We start from the raw sequence: 17,462 nt of genomic DNA on the forward strand, positions 1-17,462 counted from the left end.
CACATAACAAGTTTAAAAGTTACAAAAGGACAAAGAGACTCAGTAGTTCCAGTACAGCCCAGCAAGAAAAGCTCCCAATAGTAATCCAGGGCAAAGTTACAGACACTCCAGATAAAGAGTATGGGGTATGGGCCAAAAGCCAAGTGATATGAGTAAATAGTTATGCCCTAACGTATTACAACCTGTGTATGCAATGAACAGGGTTAGGGAAAGAGATAAATCACTGGTAACAATCGGTCCACAGACTGTTCAATCGACCCCCGCCCCCTTATCCAGAGATAGTCTTACCCATAATGTGTTGAGAATCAGTCAAGTGTGCAGATGAACCCCAACGCGCGTTTGGCGGTGTGCTTCCTCAAGGGGTATTGAATTTTTTTTCACATTTTTTTAAATTAACTTTATTAAACTTTTTTTTTACTTTTTTACTAGTCCCACTAGGGGACTTTAATATGCAATCCTCCGATCACTATTGTAATACACTGCAATACTTTTGTATTGCAGTGTATTACTGCCTGTCCGTTTAAAATGGACAGGCATCTCCGGCATGACCTAGCAGACATTTACTACAGGCAGACCTGGGGGCCTTTATTAGGCCCCCGGCTGCCATCGGAGACACAGACACTTGGTGATCTTATCGCCGGGGTGTCGGTGGGAGAGAGAGGGAGCTCCCTCCCTCTCTCCAAAACCACTCAGATTCGGTGCACGCTATAGAGCACCGCATCTGAGGGGTTAAACGGGTGAGATCGATACTAATATCGATCTCACACGTTCGAGCAGGGACGCCCCCAGCTACATCTGGCAGCTGAGAGCAGGGAGATTTGACAGCTCCCTGCTCTGATTATTTATCCTGATGCAGTGCTGTAAAAAGGCTTATGCATCAGAATAAAGCTCATTAGTGGCCGACGTGAAAAGGCTTATTAGCGGTCACTAACGGGTTAAGGCTGCGGAAACTATACACTCAACCGATGAATGAGGGTTTGCTTGTTCATCAGCGGATCGTTGCCCTGTCTACACAGGGCAATGATTGGAAAGGAGCGTTCTGTAAACTCGTTTGCCCAACAATTGGCCCGTTTAACAGGGTCCTTAAGGCCCTATTTCACCGACCGATTTTGGCCGGTCCAGCGTGCGCCGATCGAGACAGCTCGTTGAACAGCTCTCGTTTGCTCCAGTCACAAGGAGCTATGTATGGAGATGAGCGGTCGTTACTCCGATCGCTTGTCCCCATACATTATTATCATGTCGGCAGCGTGTCTCCATTTACACAGGGAGATGTGCTGCCGACAACGATAGTATTTTACTTTTTAAAATGTTTGCCCGATAATTGCCCAGTGTAAAACCCCCTTAAAGGAACAGTGTCACCACAAAAAAAAAATTATATCAGTTTTATTTTAGTCTTTTATTAAAAACTTTTGTATTTATTTTTGTGTTTGTGTTACTTTTTTTTATTTTTACACTTTTTCTTCCCTATGGGGGCTGCCATTTTTTTTTCCATTTCTGTATGTGTCGATTAACGACACATACAGACATGGAATACGGCAGCTCCAGTCCCATAGGGACTGCGAAATGGGGCCCGTTCCATCCACTATGGTGTACGCCGTCTGTGTGGGAACGGCGCATGCGCCGCTCCCACACAGTCCAATTTGAAATTGGCGCCATTTTCCTGTGGACCGGAAGTCGCGGCCGGACAGTAAGATTACTACTTCCGGTCGCGGCTTCCGGACTTGTGCACATGGAGCAGTGGCAGCAGACGGAGCGGACGGTCCGGAGGGAGCGGCGGCGACTGGAGCAGGTAAGTGATTTCTATGTATGTTCGTGTTTTACTGTGTGTTTACTAGTTACATAGTTACATAGTTAGTACGGCTGAAAAAAGACACATGTCCATCAAGTTCAACCAAGGGAAGGGAAAAGGGAAGGAAAAATTTCTAGACATAGGAGCTAATATTTTTTTGTTCTAGGAAATTATCTAACCCTTTTTTAAAGCCATCTACTGTCCCTGCTGTGACCAGCTCCTGCGGTAGGCTATTCCATAGGTTCACAGTTCTCACTGTAAAGAAGGCTTGTCGCCTCTGCAGCTTGAACCTTTTTTTCTCCAGACGGAGGGAGTGCCCCCTTGTTTTTTGAGGGGGTTTTACAAGGAACAGGATTTCACCATATTTTTTGTATGTGCCATTAATATATTTATATAAGTTAATCATGTCCCCCCTTAGTCGTCTTTTTTCAAGGCTAAATAGGTTTAATTCTTTCAATCTTTCCTCATAACTTAAATTCTCCATGCCCCTAATTAGCTTCGTTGCTCTTCTTTGTATTTTTTCCAACTCCAGGGCATCCTTTCTATGAACTGGAGCCCAGAACTGAACTGCATATTCTAGATGAGGCCTCACTAATGCTTTGTAAAGTGGTAATATTACATCCCTGTCCCGCGAGTCCATGCCTCTTTTAATACACGACAATATCCTGCTGGCCTTTGAAGCAGCTGATTGACACTGCATGCTGTTATTGATTTTATGATTTACAAGTACACCCAGATCCTTCTCAACAAGTGAATCCGCCAGTGTAGCTCCCCCTAGGACATATGATGCATGCAGGTTGTTGGTACCCAGATGCATAACTTTACATTTATCTACATTAAACTTCATCTGCCAAGCGGACGCCCAAACACTTAGTTTGTTTAAATCTGCCTGCAATTCATGAACATCTTCCATAGACTGAACTATATTACATAGCTTGGTGTCATCTGAAAAAATAGAAATAGTGCTATTAATCCCATCCTCTATATCATTAATAAATAAGTTGAATAATAGTGGTCCCAGCACTGAACCCTGGGGTACACCACTTATAACCGGTGACCATTCAGAGAAGGAATCATTGACCACAACTCTCTGGATACGGTCCTTGAGCCAATTCTCAATCCAATTACAAACTATATTTTCTAAACCTATAGTCCTTAATTTACCCATTAGGCGTCTATGGGGGACAGTGTCAAATGCCTTTGCAAAGTCCAAAAACACTAAATCCACAGCGGCCCCTCTGTCTAGACTTCTGCTCACCTCTTCATAAAAACAGATTAGGTTAGTTTGACAACTTCTGTCCTTAGTAAAACCGTGCTGGCTGTCACTTATAATGCTATTTATTGTCACATAATCCTGTATATAGTCACTCATAGTGTATGTTAACTTACTACACTGTGTGTTAGCTCAAAAAATGGCGACACACAGTGTAGGAGGTTAGACCGTTCAATCCCCTCATTTCTCCCGGCACTAGCCAGGATAAAGGAGGGGGGGGATTCTGAGAGCTCACTAGAGCGAGGGATTTTTTCCCAATTTTGCAGCATAAAGCAATGTGGTTGCTTTACCACATGCAATGCTGCAATTTTGGGAATTGCTCGATCTAGTGACCAGCAATGGGAAATATTATAAATTAGAATCCAATTGAATCCAATTTATAATATTTCCTGACTCGTGAAAAAAATAAAAAAAATTAGAACAATGTTTAATCACCCACACACTAATTGTTTAACTAAAAAAAACAAAACATTTTTTGCTAACAACACATTCCCGTTAAAGGAACAGTGTCATCACAAATTTTTTTTTCATATGTTAAAGATGTTAGTGCTTTATTAAAAACGTTTATATTTATTTGTGTGTTTGTGTTTTACTTTTTCTTATTTTTACACTTTTTCTTCCCTATGGGGGCTGCCATTTTTTGTTCAATTTCTGTATGTGTCGATTAACGACACATACAGACATGGAATACGGCAGCCACAGTCCCATAGGGACTGCGAACGGCTCCCGTCCCATCCACTTCTGTGTACGCCGTCTGTGTGGGAACTGCGCATGCGCCGCTCCCACACAGTCCAATTTGAAATTGGCGCCGTCCGGCGCCATTTTCCTGTGGACCGGAAGTCGCGGCCGGACAGTAAGATTACTACTTCCGGTCGCGGCTTCCGGACTTGTGCACTTGGACCAGCTAAAGCAGACGGAGCGGACGCGCCGGAGGGAGCCGCGGAGGCAGGAGCAGGTAAGAGATTTCAATGTATGTTCGTGTTTGTGTACGTTTACTACTGTATGTAAACCTACTACACTGTGTGTTAGCTCAAAAAATGGCGACACACAGTGTAGGAGGATAGACCGTTCAAACCCCTCGTTTATCCCGGCACTAGCCAGGATAAAGGAGGGGGGGATGCTGAGAGCTCACTAGAGCGAGGGCTTTTTACCCAATTTTGCAATGCTGCAATTTTGGGAATAGCTCCATCTAGTGACCAGCAATGGGAAATATTATAAATTAGAATCTAATTTATAATATTTCCTGACTCGTGAAAAAAATAAAAAAAATTTGAACAATGTTTAATCACCTACACACTAAATGTTTAATTAAAAAAAAAACAAACATGTTTTTCTGGCAACACATTCCCTTTAAGACTCTGTTCACACTACTGTTATGGCTTTATGGAGCCATGACAGATATGATGGATCGGTTTTCAAATGGACCTTAACACATCATATTGACAATCACTCCATCTATTTTTTGATTGCAAGAATAGTGCCGCAGACTACGCTATTTTTGCCATCCAAAACTCTTGAACCCTGAAGCAAGAGTCATTTTCTTTTCTTTTTTAATTCACCGACTGATTCTTTAAGTATACAGTAGGAATATATGGCATACATTTGAATCTATTTTACCATTAACTTCTAATGTTGAGGAAAAAAGTTATTTCATGATGCCAAATAGCAAGCTACAGTCAGTATCTTCACAACAGACGCCATACATATACCAAAATGACACACTTTTGCTTTATGTTTGCCTCATAAAAAACCTATGGGAACATTATGGTATATTTTTGTATAAATTCCCTTTAACAACAATGGAATAGCCACTGACGTCACTGTCCATATATGGACAGTACCGTCAAGGGCTTCCCTGAGCACAGCACTTAAAGTAGCGCTGTGCCCGGGGAATCCTCGGCGAGCGGAGGAACTCCCTTCTTTTCCTACGCTCTGAACTAATTCTGAAGCAGGGAGCTGATGGTGCATTGCTTCAGAATTAGTGGCTACTCCTTGAGCGGAATCCCCGTTGCCGGTGATCTAGCCGGGATTCCACTCCTGGAGGAGCACTGTCCTTATATGGACATTGACGTCAGTGGCTCCTCCTGGAGCGGAATCCCCGGCCAGAGTCGGCAAAGGGGATTCCGCTTAAGGAGTAACCACAGATGTCACTGTCCATATATGAACAGTGACATCAGGGATTCCCTCTAAGAGCAGAATCCCCGGCCTATGGCTTGGGGTTTACACTCATAGAGAGAGTCCCAATGAGAGGTGGCGCTATCTTCAAGGGGGGTGTGGCACTATCTACATGGACACTGGGGCACTATCTACAGGAGACAGTGGCGCTATGTACATGGGCACTATCTACATGGGCACTGTGTCACTATCTACAAGGGCACTTGCACTAGGGGCAGCTAAGTGGACATTATACTGTATTGGGGCAGCTATGGGCTGTTATGCTGTATGGGGGAAATTGTTCGGGCATAATACTGCATGGGGCATCTGTATGGGCATTATACTGCATGGGAGAATATGTGTGGGCAGTATACTATATGGTCGTAGTTAGAGGGCATTATACTGTGTGATGGCAGCTATTTGGTATTATACTCTGTGGGAGGCACTATAGGAGCATGATACTGTGTGAGCTGAATCGGGTGTGTATGGCGGGGATTGGGTGGGATTAGAGGCGTGGCTTAAAAGAAAAAACCTGCATCGGTTGTCCCTCTTTGTGATACTTGAAAGTTGTGAGGTATGTACTTATGTATCAAAACAATTGGATAAGATCCAATGAAACACTTCCAGGAAAATATAACTGGAAGGAAATCCATGAATAAACTATGCCTGTGGTTAGCTTTATCTGAATAGTTCATGATCTAACCCATATACATCCTATACTAACAGGATGTATGTTAAAAAAAAATAATAATAATTTTAAAAAGTACCGATGACCAGTAGATGGCGCTGCAGACAGAGGCATTCGCGAAGCCGCGGTAATAGCGCAAAGGGGCGGTGACACTACTGTGCCAAGTCCTGTACCTCGGCACGCTGCCTCACCTCCCCCCCCCAGTACTCGGCATTGCGCATGTGCGAATAGCGTCACTAGAGCCGCGCCGCCCCTATATGAAGCAAGTGAGGCGCTGACTCGTTCTTTTCCTCCCCACCCTTCGCCGACGCTGAGGTTCCCTCTGACCGCTCCGGGACACCAGCGCGAAGCCCGCCGCCACAATGATTATCTACAAGGATATTATCACCGGTAAGTAGCGTGTTGTCACACGTCCATCCGACGGCCGCTTTGTTTTGTTAGTTGTCGGTTTCTTAGACCAGTGTGGCGGCCGGGCCTTGAGGCGCCGTCGATTAGTTGAGCGAGTACACGCCTGTTGTGTGCGCTTGGCGGATTTTCCCCGCCGGCCGGCTGCATTGTGTGAGTGGGATATCACGTGGTGTGCCGGACGATGAGTGTCAAGGGCTTCCGATAATGGGAGGGTGGGCTGCCTGGCTGCTCATAACCGTGTATAGCGCCCGCTGCCCTTTCGCTCTCACTGGGGTTCCCGCTAGCGTTGCGGTTACACCAGGCCGGGCGGAAAGCCATTTGCCATGAACTAGAGCCGCCATCGTGAGTCTCGCCCCTTGTTTTCTACGTCATCACCGCGAATTGGGCGGGAAGATGCGGCTGCCGAGAGGAGGGGCGTTGCTGGGCAGATTAGAGCAGGAGTGGTAGGACGCTAGCCGGGTAGAACTTTCCGGCTGAGATGTGTGGTACGTGTCGTCTGGTCGTAATATAACAAGTGATGACTCCGTCTGGCGGCTGGACAGGCGCTTCTCACCAGCTACAAGTAGTGATGTGCGCATGTGTGAAGAGACCTCACTGCATTGTATGGGATTAGATATTTATGGTACTGCCTCTGTAACAATCTCAAAGTAAAATGTATAGGTGTTTACAAGTGCCATGCAAGTTGCATTATAACCTGGTCTAAAGTGTATTGATTTGGTGTTGGGGTATAGTCTTAAAGGGGCTCTGTCACCAGATTATAAGTGCCCTATCTCCTACATAATCTGATCGACGCTGTAATGTAGATAACAGTTTTTTATTTTGAAAAACGATCATTTTTGAGCAAGTTATGAGCAATTTTATATTTATGCTAAATAGTTTCTTAATAACCAACTGGGCATGATTTTACTTTTGCCCAAGTGGGCGTTGTAAAGTGTATGACGCTGACCAATCGGCGTCATACACTTCTCATTGTTCCAGCCCGGCTTCTTTCACTGCACAATCACACTGTGCTGTGGATCATGCTGGGCTGGAACAATGAGAAGTGTATGAGGCTGACTGGTCACTGATTGGTCAGCGTCATACACTCCTCTGTACAACGCCCACTTTGGCAAAAGTAAAAATCATGCCCAGTTGGTCATTAAGAAACTAATTAGCATAAATCTAAGGCCCTGTTCACGCAGAGTTTTTTTGACGTGGAAACCGCTCTGCAAAACTAGTCAAATACCGCCCGAAAATACCTCCCATTGATTTCAATGGGAAGTGGATGAGTTTTTTACTGCGAGCGGTAAAGAAGCGACATGACCCATATTGAGGCGGTTTCCGCCTCCAAAACCCCATTTCAATAAGTCAGAAACGGGGGAGGGGAGAACACCTGAGTGTTTTGTCGAGGTTTTGTCAAACCACTGTGCAGAAAACGTCTGGCGCAGATTTTGCAGGGAGAATTTTCCTCCTGCAAAAAACTGTGTGAACAGTCTAAAGAACAGATACTTCTTTGAATCTATTTTCGCTTAAAGGGAATGTGTCACTAGAATTTTTTTTAGTTCAACAATTATTATTTAAGTGATAACAGTTCATTTTTTTTCACAAGTCAGGAAATATTATAAATTTGATTCTTAGGCCCCATGCACACTAACGTGTTTTTGCGTCCGCAATTCCCCCGCAAATCCACTGGAGGATTGTGGACCCATTCATTTCTATGGGCCCATACACACTATCCGTGTTTTCACGGGTCTCCGCATGTCCGTAAATCCGTGCCGCAAAAACTCAGGACATGTCTTATTACGGCCCGCAAATTCGATGCGGATGGGCCAGTGGAAAATGCGGGTACACCTCCATGTGTCAACCGCAGTTTGCGGATTTGCGGAAGTGTTGCTAGGCGACGACCGGGAATGAGTTCGGTTGTCGTCCTGTTTTACCTAGGCTTTTTTTTATCCACATTTTGCGGATTACATACGGATGAATTGCAGCATGGTCAATGTGGTAAAGCAACCTCATTGCTTTATGCTGCAAATTTGGGGTAGACACTCGCTCTAGTGTCCTCACACAATCCCCTCCCTTATTCTGGCTAGTGCCAGGAGAAGGAGGCGGTTGTATCTCCAACTGCAAATGCAGTGTAGGAGGATTAGCTACAGGGCTCAGCAGACAGTATAACACAAACATAAACTACCTGCTGCCGTCTACGCTCCTATTCCTTGCACCTTCGCTTCCTTGAACATATGGCTGGAAGTCGTCATCTTACTGTCCGGCCGCGGCTTCCGGTCCATATGAAAATGGCGCCGGATTTCGCTCTGGCAAAGACCTTCCTTTTGGTCTGTCTGGGAGTGGCGCATGCGCTGTTCCCACACAGACGGCGTACGCTGCAGTGAATGGAACGGCTCCTGTTCGCATTCTCTATGGGGATGTATGTGTCGTATTCCATCCCTGTATGTGTCGTTAATCGACACATACAGAAATGAAAAAAAATGGCAGTCCCCATAGAGAATTAAAAAGTAGAACACGAGAACACAAACAAATAAAATTTGTTATCATATTAAAAGCAATGATAAAAAAAAATAATTCATGACACCTTCCCTTTAAGAACTGCATCTTATAACATGCACGTGTGAATACATCCTAATGCCACTTTTACATGGCAGTATTTTGGATCTGTATTTGTAAGTCAACCAATAGTGGGACCTACAGTCTTCTGGTTTTTTTTGCATCCTGTCCTGGTTTTGGTCTATGAATACTGATTAAAATACTGCCGTGTGAAAGTGGAATGCTCTGCATCTACTTATAGACCATAAGCCTTGTTCAGTTGCTTTTTGGTTTGCACTCAGATGCCATATAAAACTTCCTTGCGCTTTCTGTGTGTCACTGTGGCTAAGCAGATTGAATAGAGGAATACATAGCATACTAAATGATGTATAAAAAGAAAAAAGTAATGTCAGCAGAAGCTTGAGTCCCGAGTTTTCAAATAATGGTATAGGAGAGGACTTTATACGTTAGGGCTTCTTTCCATAGCTATAGTAAATCACACTTGTAAAATGTGGGCTTGTCATAGTCTGGCCCATCCTGACAATGTCTAGATATCCGTCTTAATTGTAAATAGTTGGGTTAGAGAGGCTCTGTCACCAGATTTTGCAACCCCTATCTGCTATTGCAGCAGATAGGCGCTGCAATGTAGATTACAGTAACGTTTTTATTTTTAAAAAACGAACATTTTTGACCAAGTTATGACCATTTTTGTATTTATGCAAATGAGGCTTGCAAAAGTACAACTGGGCGTGTTGAAAAGTAAAAGTACAACTGGGCGTGTATTATGTGCGTACATCGGGGCGTGTTTACTACTTTTACTAGCTGGGCGTTCAGATGAGAAGTATCATCCACTTTTCAGAACGCCCAGCTTCTGGCAGTGCAGATCTGTGACGTCACTCACAGGTCCTGCATCGTATCGGCACCAGAGGCTACAGATGATTCTGCAGCAGCATCGGCGTTTGCAGGTAAATCGATGTAGCTACTTACCTGCAAACGCTGATGCTGCTGCAGAATCAACTGTAGCCTCTGGTGCCGATGTGGCCGACACGATGCAGGACCTGTGAGTGACGTCACAGATCTGCACTGCCAGAAGCTGGGCGTTCTGAAGAGAAGTGGATGATACTTATCAGAACGCCCAGCTAGTAAAAGTAGTAAAAACGCCCCGATGTACACACATAATACACGCCCAGTTGGACTTTTACTTTTCAACACGCCCAGTTGTACTTTTGCAAGCCTCATTTGCATAAATACAAAAATGCTCGTTTTTTTAAAATCCTGTAATCTACATTGCAGCGCCTATCTGCTGATAGCAGATAGGGGTTGCAAAATCTGGTGACAGCCTCTTTAAGCTCCAAACAGAACAAGTTCATAGCTTGACTTTGATTCTTATGTTGTAGGAGATGAAATGTTCTCGGACATCTACAAGATTACAGAATGCTGCAATGGGCTGTGTTTCGAGGTTGATGGGAAGGTGAGTGACTAGATTTGGCTGTCTTCCTGGTTCTGGGTATAGTTTGTACAGCTTTAATTACTCAGATGCTTTCGGAAGACTATATAATTTGGCCTCTTGTTTATATTTTTTTTTTAGATGGTCACCAGAGTTGAAGGTCAAATTGATGATGCTCTAATTGGTGGAAATGCATCCGCAGAGTGCCTGGATGAAGGATCCGATTCAACAACAGTCAGTGGAATTGATGTAGTATTAAACCACAAACTTCAGGAAACTGGCTTCACCAAGGAGTCATACAAATGTTATATTAAGGACTATATGAAAGCGTAAGTGACTATACCTGATACGCATCCACTAAGGGTATGGCACATGAGCCATCCACTCAAGTACAGAGTTGTGTGCAATAAGTTTTAAGCTACTGGAAGTGTCACTTGTCTCCGTGTGTTATTGCTGATTTCGCTGTGGGAACGAATTCATCATGCATATGACAAACCTGCTGGTTGTGCCCCCTCGACCAATCGAGCAAGTTAAAACTAGATGTACAGCAAAGTGACCAGTAATATACCGCTTTTACTCTGAAAAGGTACAGCATCAAAGAGGGCCTGTCAGGCCTGGTACACCTCCACCTCTTTAAACAAAGGGCCTGGTATAAACCTGGAGGAGCTTCTTGGACATGTTGTGCAGAAAGTAGTTCTCTGGATCCAGAAATAACTTTCCAATTTTTTTTTTTCTAATTTTACACACTTGGATGCCTACACCCTTCCATACATCAGTGTGTGCTGTATATATCAGTGTGAGTGAAAAACCACATCCATACAGTGCACACTTCTATATAAATAAGTTATGAGACCTACCACTCTGAATCCAGAGAACCCCCATTCCCAGCTACTGCTGGGGCACAGTTATGTCACTGCACAGCCTTGCTGGATGAGAAACCAGCCTTTTTTTTTTTTTTTTCTTTCCACCAATCAATTGACTTTAATAGCTACAGCCCTCAATTGGACCGAAAATTATGGACAATAAGATTATGTTGGTTTGCCACATGGCTTATTACACTAACACTTTTTTTTTCTGACTATCAGATCTTGTGGTTGATTCCCTGTCTTCATGCTGGTCGTTTTGTTTTTGGGGAGATTCTCAGTTATTGCTTATTTGTGTAATATTAATCTCTTCTGATGTCAGGCTGCTGGCCAAGTGTGGCAATGATGACACTTAGGACACCTTTGGAGCCCTGGTTCCTATGAAAACTCTAAAGTCTGAGCTATCACTTGTAAAAATGGATCTATGGAAAATGACAAATTTGCTTGAGTATTTATCTATAGTTTTATTTATTTTTTCCCCTAAGCATCAAAGCCAAACTTGAGGATACTAATCCAGACAGAGTAAAGCCGTTCATGACTGGGGCTCCATCAAAAATAAAAGACGTTCTTGGAAACTTCAAAAATTATCAGGTACATTTTATTAATATAGAATTTTTTAAAACTAAGACCTTTTGGGTAGATCAATCTAATGCGTGGCTTTTACCCTGAGGGGATCTGACTGCTAGGACCACCACTGGTAGTTATAACATGAGGCTATGTCATTATAGATAAACATGACACTGGATAGGAAGAGTTTGACCAGTGGCAGTTGAGCAGGTCTTAAACTCAGAATGGAGCAGCAGTGCACAACGCCTTGCAGCAGTAATGCAGCTGGGGTAAAGAACCAGTGGTTCCCTGTTCTAGTGGCTTGTGGGGCCCCGGTGTTCAAACCTCCCAATATCTAACATTTATCACCGGTGTATAGGTGATAAATGTTTAAGGCTAGAATAACAAAAAAATCCTATAAAGATTACTCTGCTTTCTAAAAAGCATTTTGGTGGTTTTCAGTTTTTTACAGGAGAGACTATGAATCCAGAAGGAATGGTGGCTCTTCTAGATTTCCGTGAGGATGGACAAACGCCTTATTTGACTTTCTTCAAGGATGGCCTGGACATTGAAAAATGTGTAAGTTGATTCTTCCACTTTCTGTAAAAGAAGCCCATCTGCTCCCTGGGATGTTTCTGTCCTCCCTAAAATGCCTCACACTGCTGTATATTCATTGCCACAGATGGGATTTGTTACAATTGCTTGGTAGTAATGACTGCCCTGTAAGAAACGGAAAGCAGTTTCCCTTTTTTTTTATTTTTTTTTTTTATTTTTTTTTTTTTTGCATTGCAATCTGGTCCTTCATATTAAGTGTGTAGAGTAGGATTTAGTAAGAAGTTAGGAATTTTTCATTTTCAGTCCTTGAATCCTCTAAGGCCAGATTTACACGAGCGTGTGCGTTTTGCACGTGCAAAAGGCACTTAACAGCTCCGGTTGTCATCACCATATGATGCATGGCTGCGTGATTTTCACGCAGCCGCCATCATGACACACTTTTTTTATGTTTGTAGCACGTGGTGCTTTTCTGTTTTCATTCATACTTTTTACTGCTCTTGTATGAATCACACGCGTCCCACAGAAGTGCTTCAGTGTGCTGCACGTGATTTTCACGCACCCATTGACTTCAGTGGGTGCGTGATGCACGAGAAACTCACAAATATAGGACATGTCGCGAGTTTGTCCGCTGCGTGAAAATCACGGACTGTCTGCACGGCCCCATAGACTAATATAGGTCTGTGCGAGGTGTGTGAAAATCATGCACGCTGCACGGATGTATATCACTGTCGTGTAAATGAGCTCTAAAAGTCTATACAAAAGCTAGCCGTATAGTCATGGCACTAAATTTGTGTACATTTCACATTTTACTACTAGGTAGTCTTGAATTATAGTATTCCCCAGATTTTCCATAGAAAATTAATCTTTGCAATGGAAAGTATGTTTACCACTAAAGGGTGAGACTTTGCTGTTGCAAATTGAATGCGTATTTTTTAATAACTGGTATATTTGAGAAGAGGTTATGGGCAAGACTTCCATAATATGTGCTGCAAGCAATGAGGAGACTTCACACTGTAGGACCTCTAAAAAATAAAAGCTGGATTTGAGTAGGTGCTGCTTCTCAGCAGGTTTGGCCTTCCCAATATGCGCTGCATCTATTGACTGACCTTAAGCCTTGTTCAGTTGCTTTTTGGTTTGCACTCAGATGCCATATAAAACTTCCTTGCGCTTTCTGTGTGTCGCTGTGGCAAAGCAGATTGAATAGAGGAATACATGGCATACTAAATGATGTTTGAGAACTCTATCACACCAGTTGCTTTCATCTGCTCTATTTCCTTTACAGTAACGGAACTTGAATCGTCTGTCATCAATATGCTGCTTCATGTCCATACAACACCAGGATTAAGCAAAGTCTTAAGACCCTTTCAAACTGGACTGTTATCATCATGCTTCATTTCTTTTGACCCTAAATTATTGGAGTGGAGACATTATTTTTAAACTTTCTCATTTAGTCCAAATAAAGCTGTCATGCTCCACTCTAAGTGATGCATCTGTTATATTTCCTGCATATCTATCCATTTTTGGATACAAAAGGAGTGTCTTGTCAATGCATATTAACAGCTTGTGTGAACATCAATAAGTTGTTTGTTTTTTTTATTTGCCTTGAATTTCCTCCTGTGGATAAATCTAAAGGAAAACTGTCTGACTGGCCTGGTCCTTTTGGGTTAAAAAAAAAAAATACTTATCATTTCTTGACATCTTAAATCTGATCGTTACCTAGGAAGTACCTGAACAAAGTTGCTCACTTATTCACCCCTCATCAGGACACTATCAAATTAGTTGCAATACTTGAAGCCCCTCCATAAAGTTTATACGTCTTACACTATCCTGACCTGTGTTTTTTAGCATCAAATCCTCTGAGCGCTTCTCTAGCTATGTCTGTTGTACTTTTTGCTAGATAAGAACGTTTCAGTAGTTAGGATTTGTCTGTCAGAAATGCTGCTTTCACATAGCTCTATGTTCATCAGTACGGTAGATCTTGGAGTTGCTGCGTGCACGCTCACTGGGGCTAGAGAGTCGGCTATTATGTTAGTCAGTTTAAAATGGCTGTTTAATGCTTAATTGAAGGTAGTTTCAATTGTTGGGTACAACTATTTAGTATTCGTGCCTTCAAGAAATAGGGTGTGGAGATGCACTCCAAGGTGTGGTGGAACTTTGTCAGATTCTGCTGCAAAAAGTCCTCATAGAACATGGCCTAAGGCTTTGTGCGCACAGCTGTTTGGTCTGTGATATATGGACTGTATGTCTGCTGCATTTCCTGGACAAAACCCTGTTCAGGGAGCTTTTAGAGCTCCTAGCATCAGTTATGTATGATGCTAGGAGTCCCTGCTGAAATCCTTTGTTTTCAGTACAGGACAGTATTTCCAGAGAGGCAGGGACTCCAATCATACATAACTGATGATAGGAACTCTAGCACCCTGAACAGTGTTTGGTCCAGGAAATGTGGCTGACAGTCCATATATCAGACCAAACATGGCTGCATGAGGCATTAGGCTGCATTCAGACAGCAGTAAAAAGCCACATACTGCTGTATATTCACTGCCACAGATGGGATTGGAAAATTATTAAAGTGTGCCTAGCTTTTCAGAGGCTGTGAACAGAGTTCTGATAAGTTTGGCGTAACAGCTACAAATGAGATGAGGAGAAATAAAGTTGTACTTGCCTACCTTTTACCCCAGCGATCCAGTGCTGGCAATTGTTTACATTCGAGTTGCATCCAATCAAGGCTCAGTGTGTCAGTCATACGTTATATTTCTGGCCTTATGCCAAATTGCAATTAGTCACCGCTGAACCCTTTGTATGGCTGCAGCAGTCAAATTCTACATGTATGTAAACAATCGCCAGTTCTTTTACACGGGTGGATATTTTGCCTGATAAATGAGGGCTGATTGATAATATGGCACGTTAATCGTTCATTTCCTTTATTTAAGCGTAACTATTTAAAATGAATCACTGGAAAATGGCCTACCCACTAGCTGGTGCATAAAATATCCAATCAGCTGAGAAACAAGCGTTTGAAGCGATAATCAAGCAGACTAATGTAAAACCTGTTCGTGTGCTGTATGTGGAAAACATTTACAGCAACACGGATCCATTGATTTCAATGGGGCTGTTCACACATGTGTGTTTTTACACTCTATTGTGTGAAAGTCACTGTCCAATACTGGGGTCTTCACGCACCTACGTGCCCATTGAAGTCAATGGGTACGTGAAAACCATGCACATGGATGCACAGCTGTCAAGTCCGTTGAAAAAGAGTTTTGTGTGTAAAACACATGCCACTCGCAAACAACACTGATGCAATAACGCAACACAGACAGATACGTGTGTAAATCTGTCACACTTGTGTGAATGTAGCCTTAGGCTGGGGCTAGACCTGGACATTTTTCTGAATGATAATCCCGGTCTATAGAAATCCATTGGGCTTGTACTGATCTCACTACAAAAAAAGCTTAAATAGCTTCTACATTGCTCCAGTCAACTGGTTTGCTGGCTTATTTTTTTTTTCAAATCTGTCCTGTGATTGCAGCTATTCTAAGTAATTTTAAAAATATTTTTACAGCGCTCAATACATTCCTGTGGGCAGCTTGTTAGGCCTCATTCACACGGCAGGGTTTCCCGTCTGGGTGCCAGCCGTTCATAAATCGGCCGGCACCCGGCTGCATTAGGAATGATAGACCCCTAATGGGGCTATTCACACGACCGATTTTTTGACGGCCGGAAAATCCGGCCGTCAAAAAATAGGACATGCTCTATCTTTGCCCGGGCACCCGGCCGCCCGGCTCCCATACAAGTCTATGGGGCTGGGTATTACACGGCCATCACCGGAATGTGTTCCGAGTGATGGCCGGGTTTCCCGGCGCTTGCGCTCTATCTCCTCCTCCTCACAGCGCAGAGTGCATGTGAGGAGGAGGAGTTGATGCCATTCTGACGAATGGCATCGCTGTACACTGTTGCAGGGCCGGGGTGTACAGCAGGTGGAAGGGAGCGCTGCGCTGGCTCCCTTCCCCTGCTTGTTAAAAGCACCCTGGCTCGGCGACACCTTCGTACTGTAGCGACGCCACTATAGCAGAGCAGGGAGGTATCTCCCCGCTCTGCTATGTGCTAGCCGCACTTTAGCTCCTTGAAGGAGCGGAATCCCCGTGTTTTCGGGGATTCCGCTCCTGGACAGAGCGCTTGATGTCTCTGGGCAGTGACATCAGGGGAAACTCCTGAAGCGGAATCCCCGAACACATGGGGATTCCCCTTCAGGAGCTGCCGCTGATGTTACTGTCCGGATCTGCCCGGCCCGGCACGGATGCATAACTTTATGCAAACCGGCCGGGCAAAATGGCCGATTTTACCGGCCGACTCTCGGGCTCGGGAACGACCCGGTCGTGTGAATCCCGCCTTAGACTCTGTATTTAGTCCTAGCCAAATGGATTCTTATGGTCTGCTGTTTATCACTTACTACAATTGTCTAGGTCTAGCCCCAGGCTTAGGCCCCCCTGCACATGGCCAGGGACAGTCCTCTGTTTGCAGGCCAAGTTCCCATAATAAAGTATGGTCACGGTCTGTAAAAATCAAAAATGGGTCATGCCCTACTTTTTTTTTTTCAAAATTAGTCGTGTGCATGAGGCCTTAGGCCGCAATGATCAGGAAAGAGCATTCGTACATCTGATAGTTTGCCTGTGTAGAAGGTTTCGGTCTTTGTTTGAAAGGATCTGATACTGTATGTGGCAATAAAAAGAAAAACTTCTGTATATGGCCTTAGACTGGGGCTAGACTTTTTTTTTTTTTTGTAGTGAACTATAAAGCGTTATCCATAGAATGCATTGAGTCTCTTATGTGGAGCGATTTTGAAGTTTTGTTGGTCTGAAATCCCATCCCATTGGATCATGGGATGGGAAAACAAAAATAGGATCAACACTTAACCCCTTAGTGACCAGCCTATTTTAGGCCCTAATGACCAAGCTATTGTCTTTCTATAGTCATTCAAAGGGCTATAACTTTTTTATTTTTCTGTTGACTGCTGTATGAGGACTAGTTTTTGTGGGATTAGTTGTACTTTTTAATGCTCCCATTGGAGTACATACTTTTTTATTTACTTTTTGTGGGGATATAGAAAAAAACCCTGAAATTCCACAATTTTTCTATGCGTTTAAATTGACGCCGTTTATGGTGTAAATAACACATTACCTTTTATCCTATTGGTCGGTACAATTACGACAATGCCACATGTA

The 17,462-nt window shown here is 43.5% G+C and overlaps 1 protein-coding gene and 3 non-coding genes across 4 annotated transcripts; all 4 read left to right on the top strand.

Moving 5' to 3' along the window:
* The first annotated feature begins 6,148 nt into the window (after positions 1-6,148).
* On the top strand, positions 6,149-13,819 carry TPT1 (tumor protein, translationally-controlled 1). The gene is made up of 6 exons (XM_075852267.1): positions 6,149-6,294; positions 10,227-10,300; positions 10,418-10,605; positions 11,625-11,730; positions 12,148-12,264; positions 13,523-13,819. Exons 1-6 carry the CDS (start codon positions 6,267-6,269, stop codon positions 13,523-13,525), a joined length of 516 nt encoding a protein of 171 aa, XP_075708382.1. The 5' UTR covers positions 6,149-6,266; the 3' UTR covers positions 13,526-13,819.
* Positions 9,076-9,203, top strand: LOC142747819 (small nucleolar RNA SNORA31). The gene has a single exon (XR_012882055.1). It is a non-coding gene; the product is annotated as a small nucleolar RNA SNORA31 (small nucleolar RNA).
* On the top strand, positions 11,477-11,544 carry LOC142747802 (small nucleolar RNA SNORD58). Its single transcript, XR_012882041.1, has one exon. It is a non-coding gene; the product is annotated as a small nucleolar RNA SNORD58 (small nucleolar RNA).
* On the top strand, positions 13,329-13,456 carry LOC142747818 (small nucleolar RNA SNORA31). The gene has a single exon (XR_012882054.1). It is a non-coding gene; the product is annotated as a small nucleolar RNA SNORA31 (small nucleolar RNA).
* Positions 13,820-17,462: the final 3,643 nt, after the last annotated feature.

This window comes from Rhinoderma darwinii, chromosome 2 (genome assembly GCF_050947455.1).
Source record: "Rhinoderma darwinii isolate aRhiDar2 chromosome 2, aRhiDar2.hap1, whole genome shotgun sequence".
Lineage (NCBI taxonomy): Eukaryota > Metazoa > Chordata > Amphibia > Anura > Rhinodermatidae > Rhinoderma > Rhinoderma darwinii.

What these genes read in the sequence shown, in the direction of transcription:
- TPT1 (XM_075852267.1), top strand. Translation starts at nt 6,267, where the DNA reads ATGATTATCTACAAGGATATTATCACCG. An exon ending in CTACAAGGATATTATCACCG is followed by an intron (nt 6,295 to 10,226) that starts GTAAGTAGCGTG and finishes CTTATGTTGTAG; the next exon opens with GAGATGAAATGTTCTCGGAC. An exon ending in GTTTCGAGGTTGATGGGAAG is followed by an intron (nt 10,301 to 10,417) that starts GTGAGTGACTAG and finishes TTTTTTTTTTAG; the next exon opens with ATGGTCACCAGAGTTGAAGG.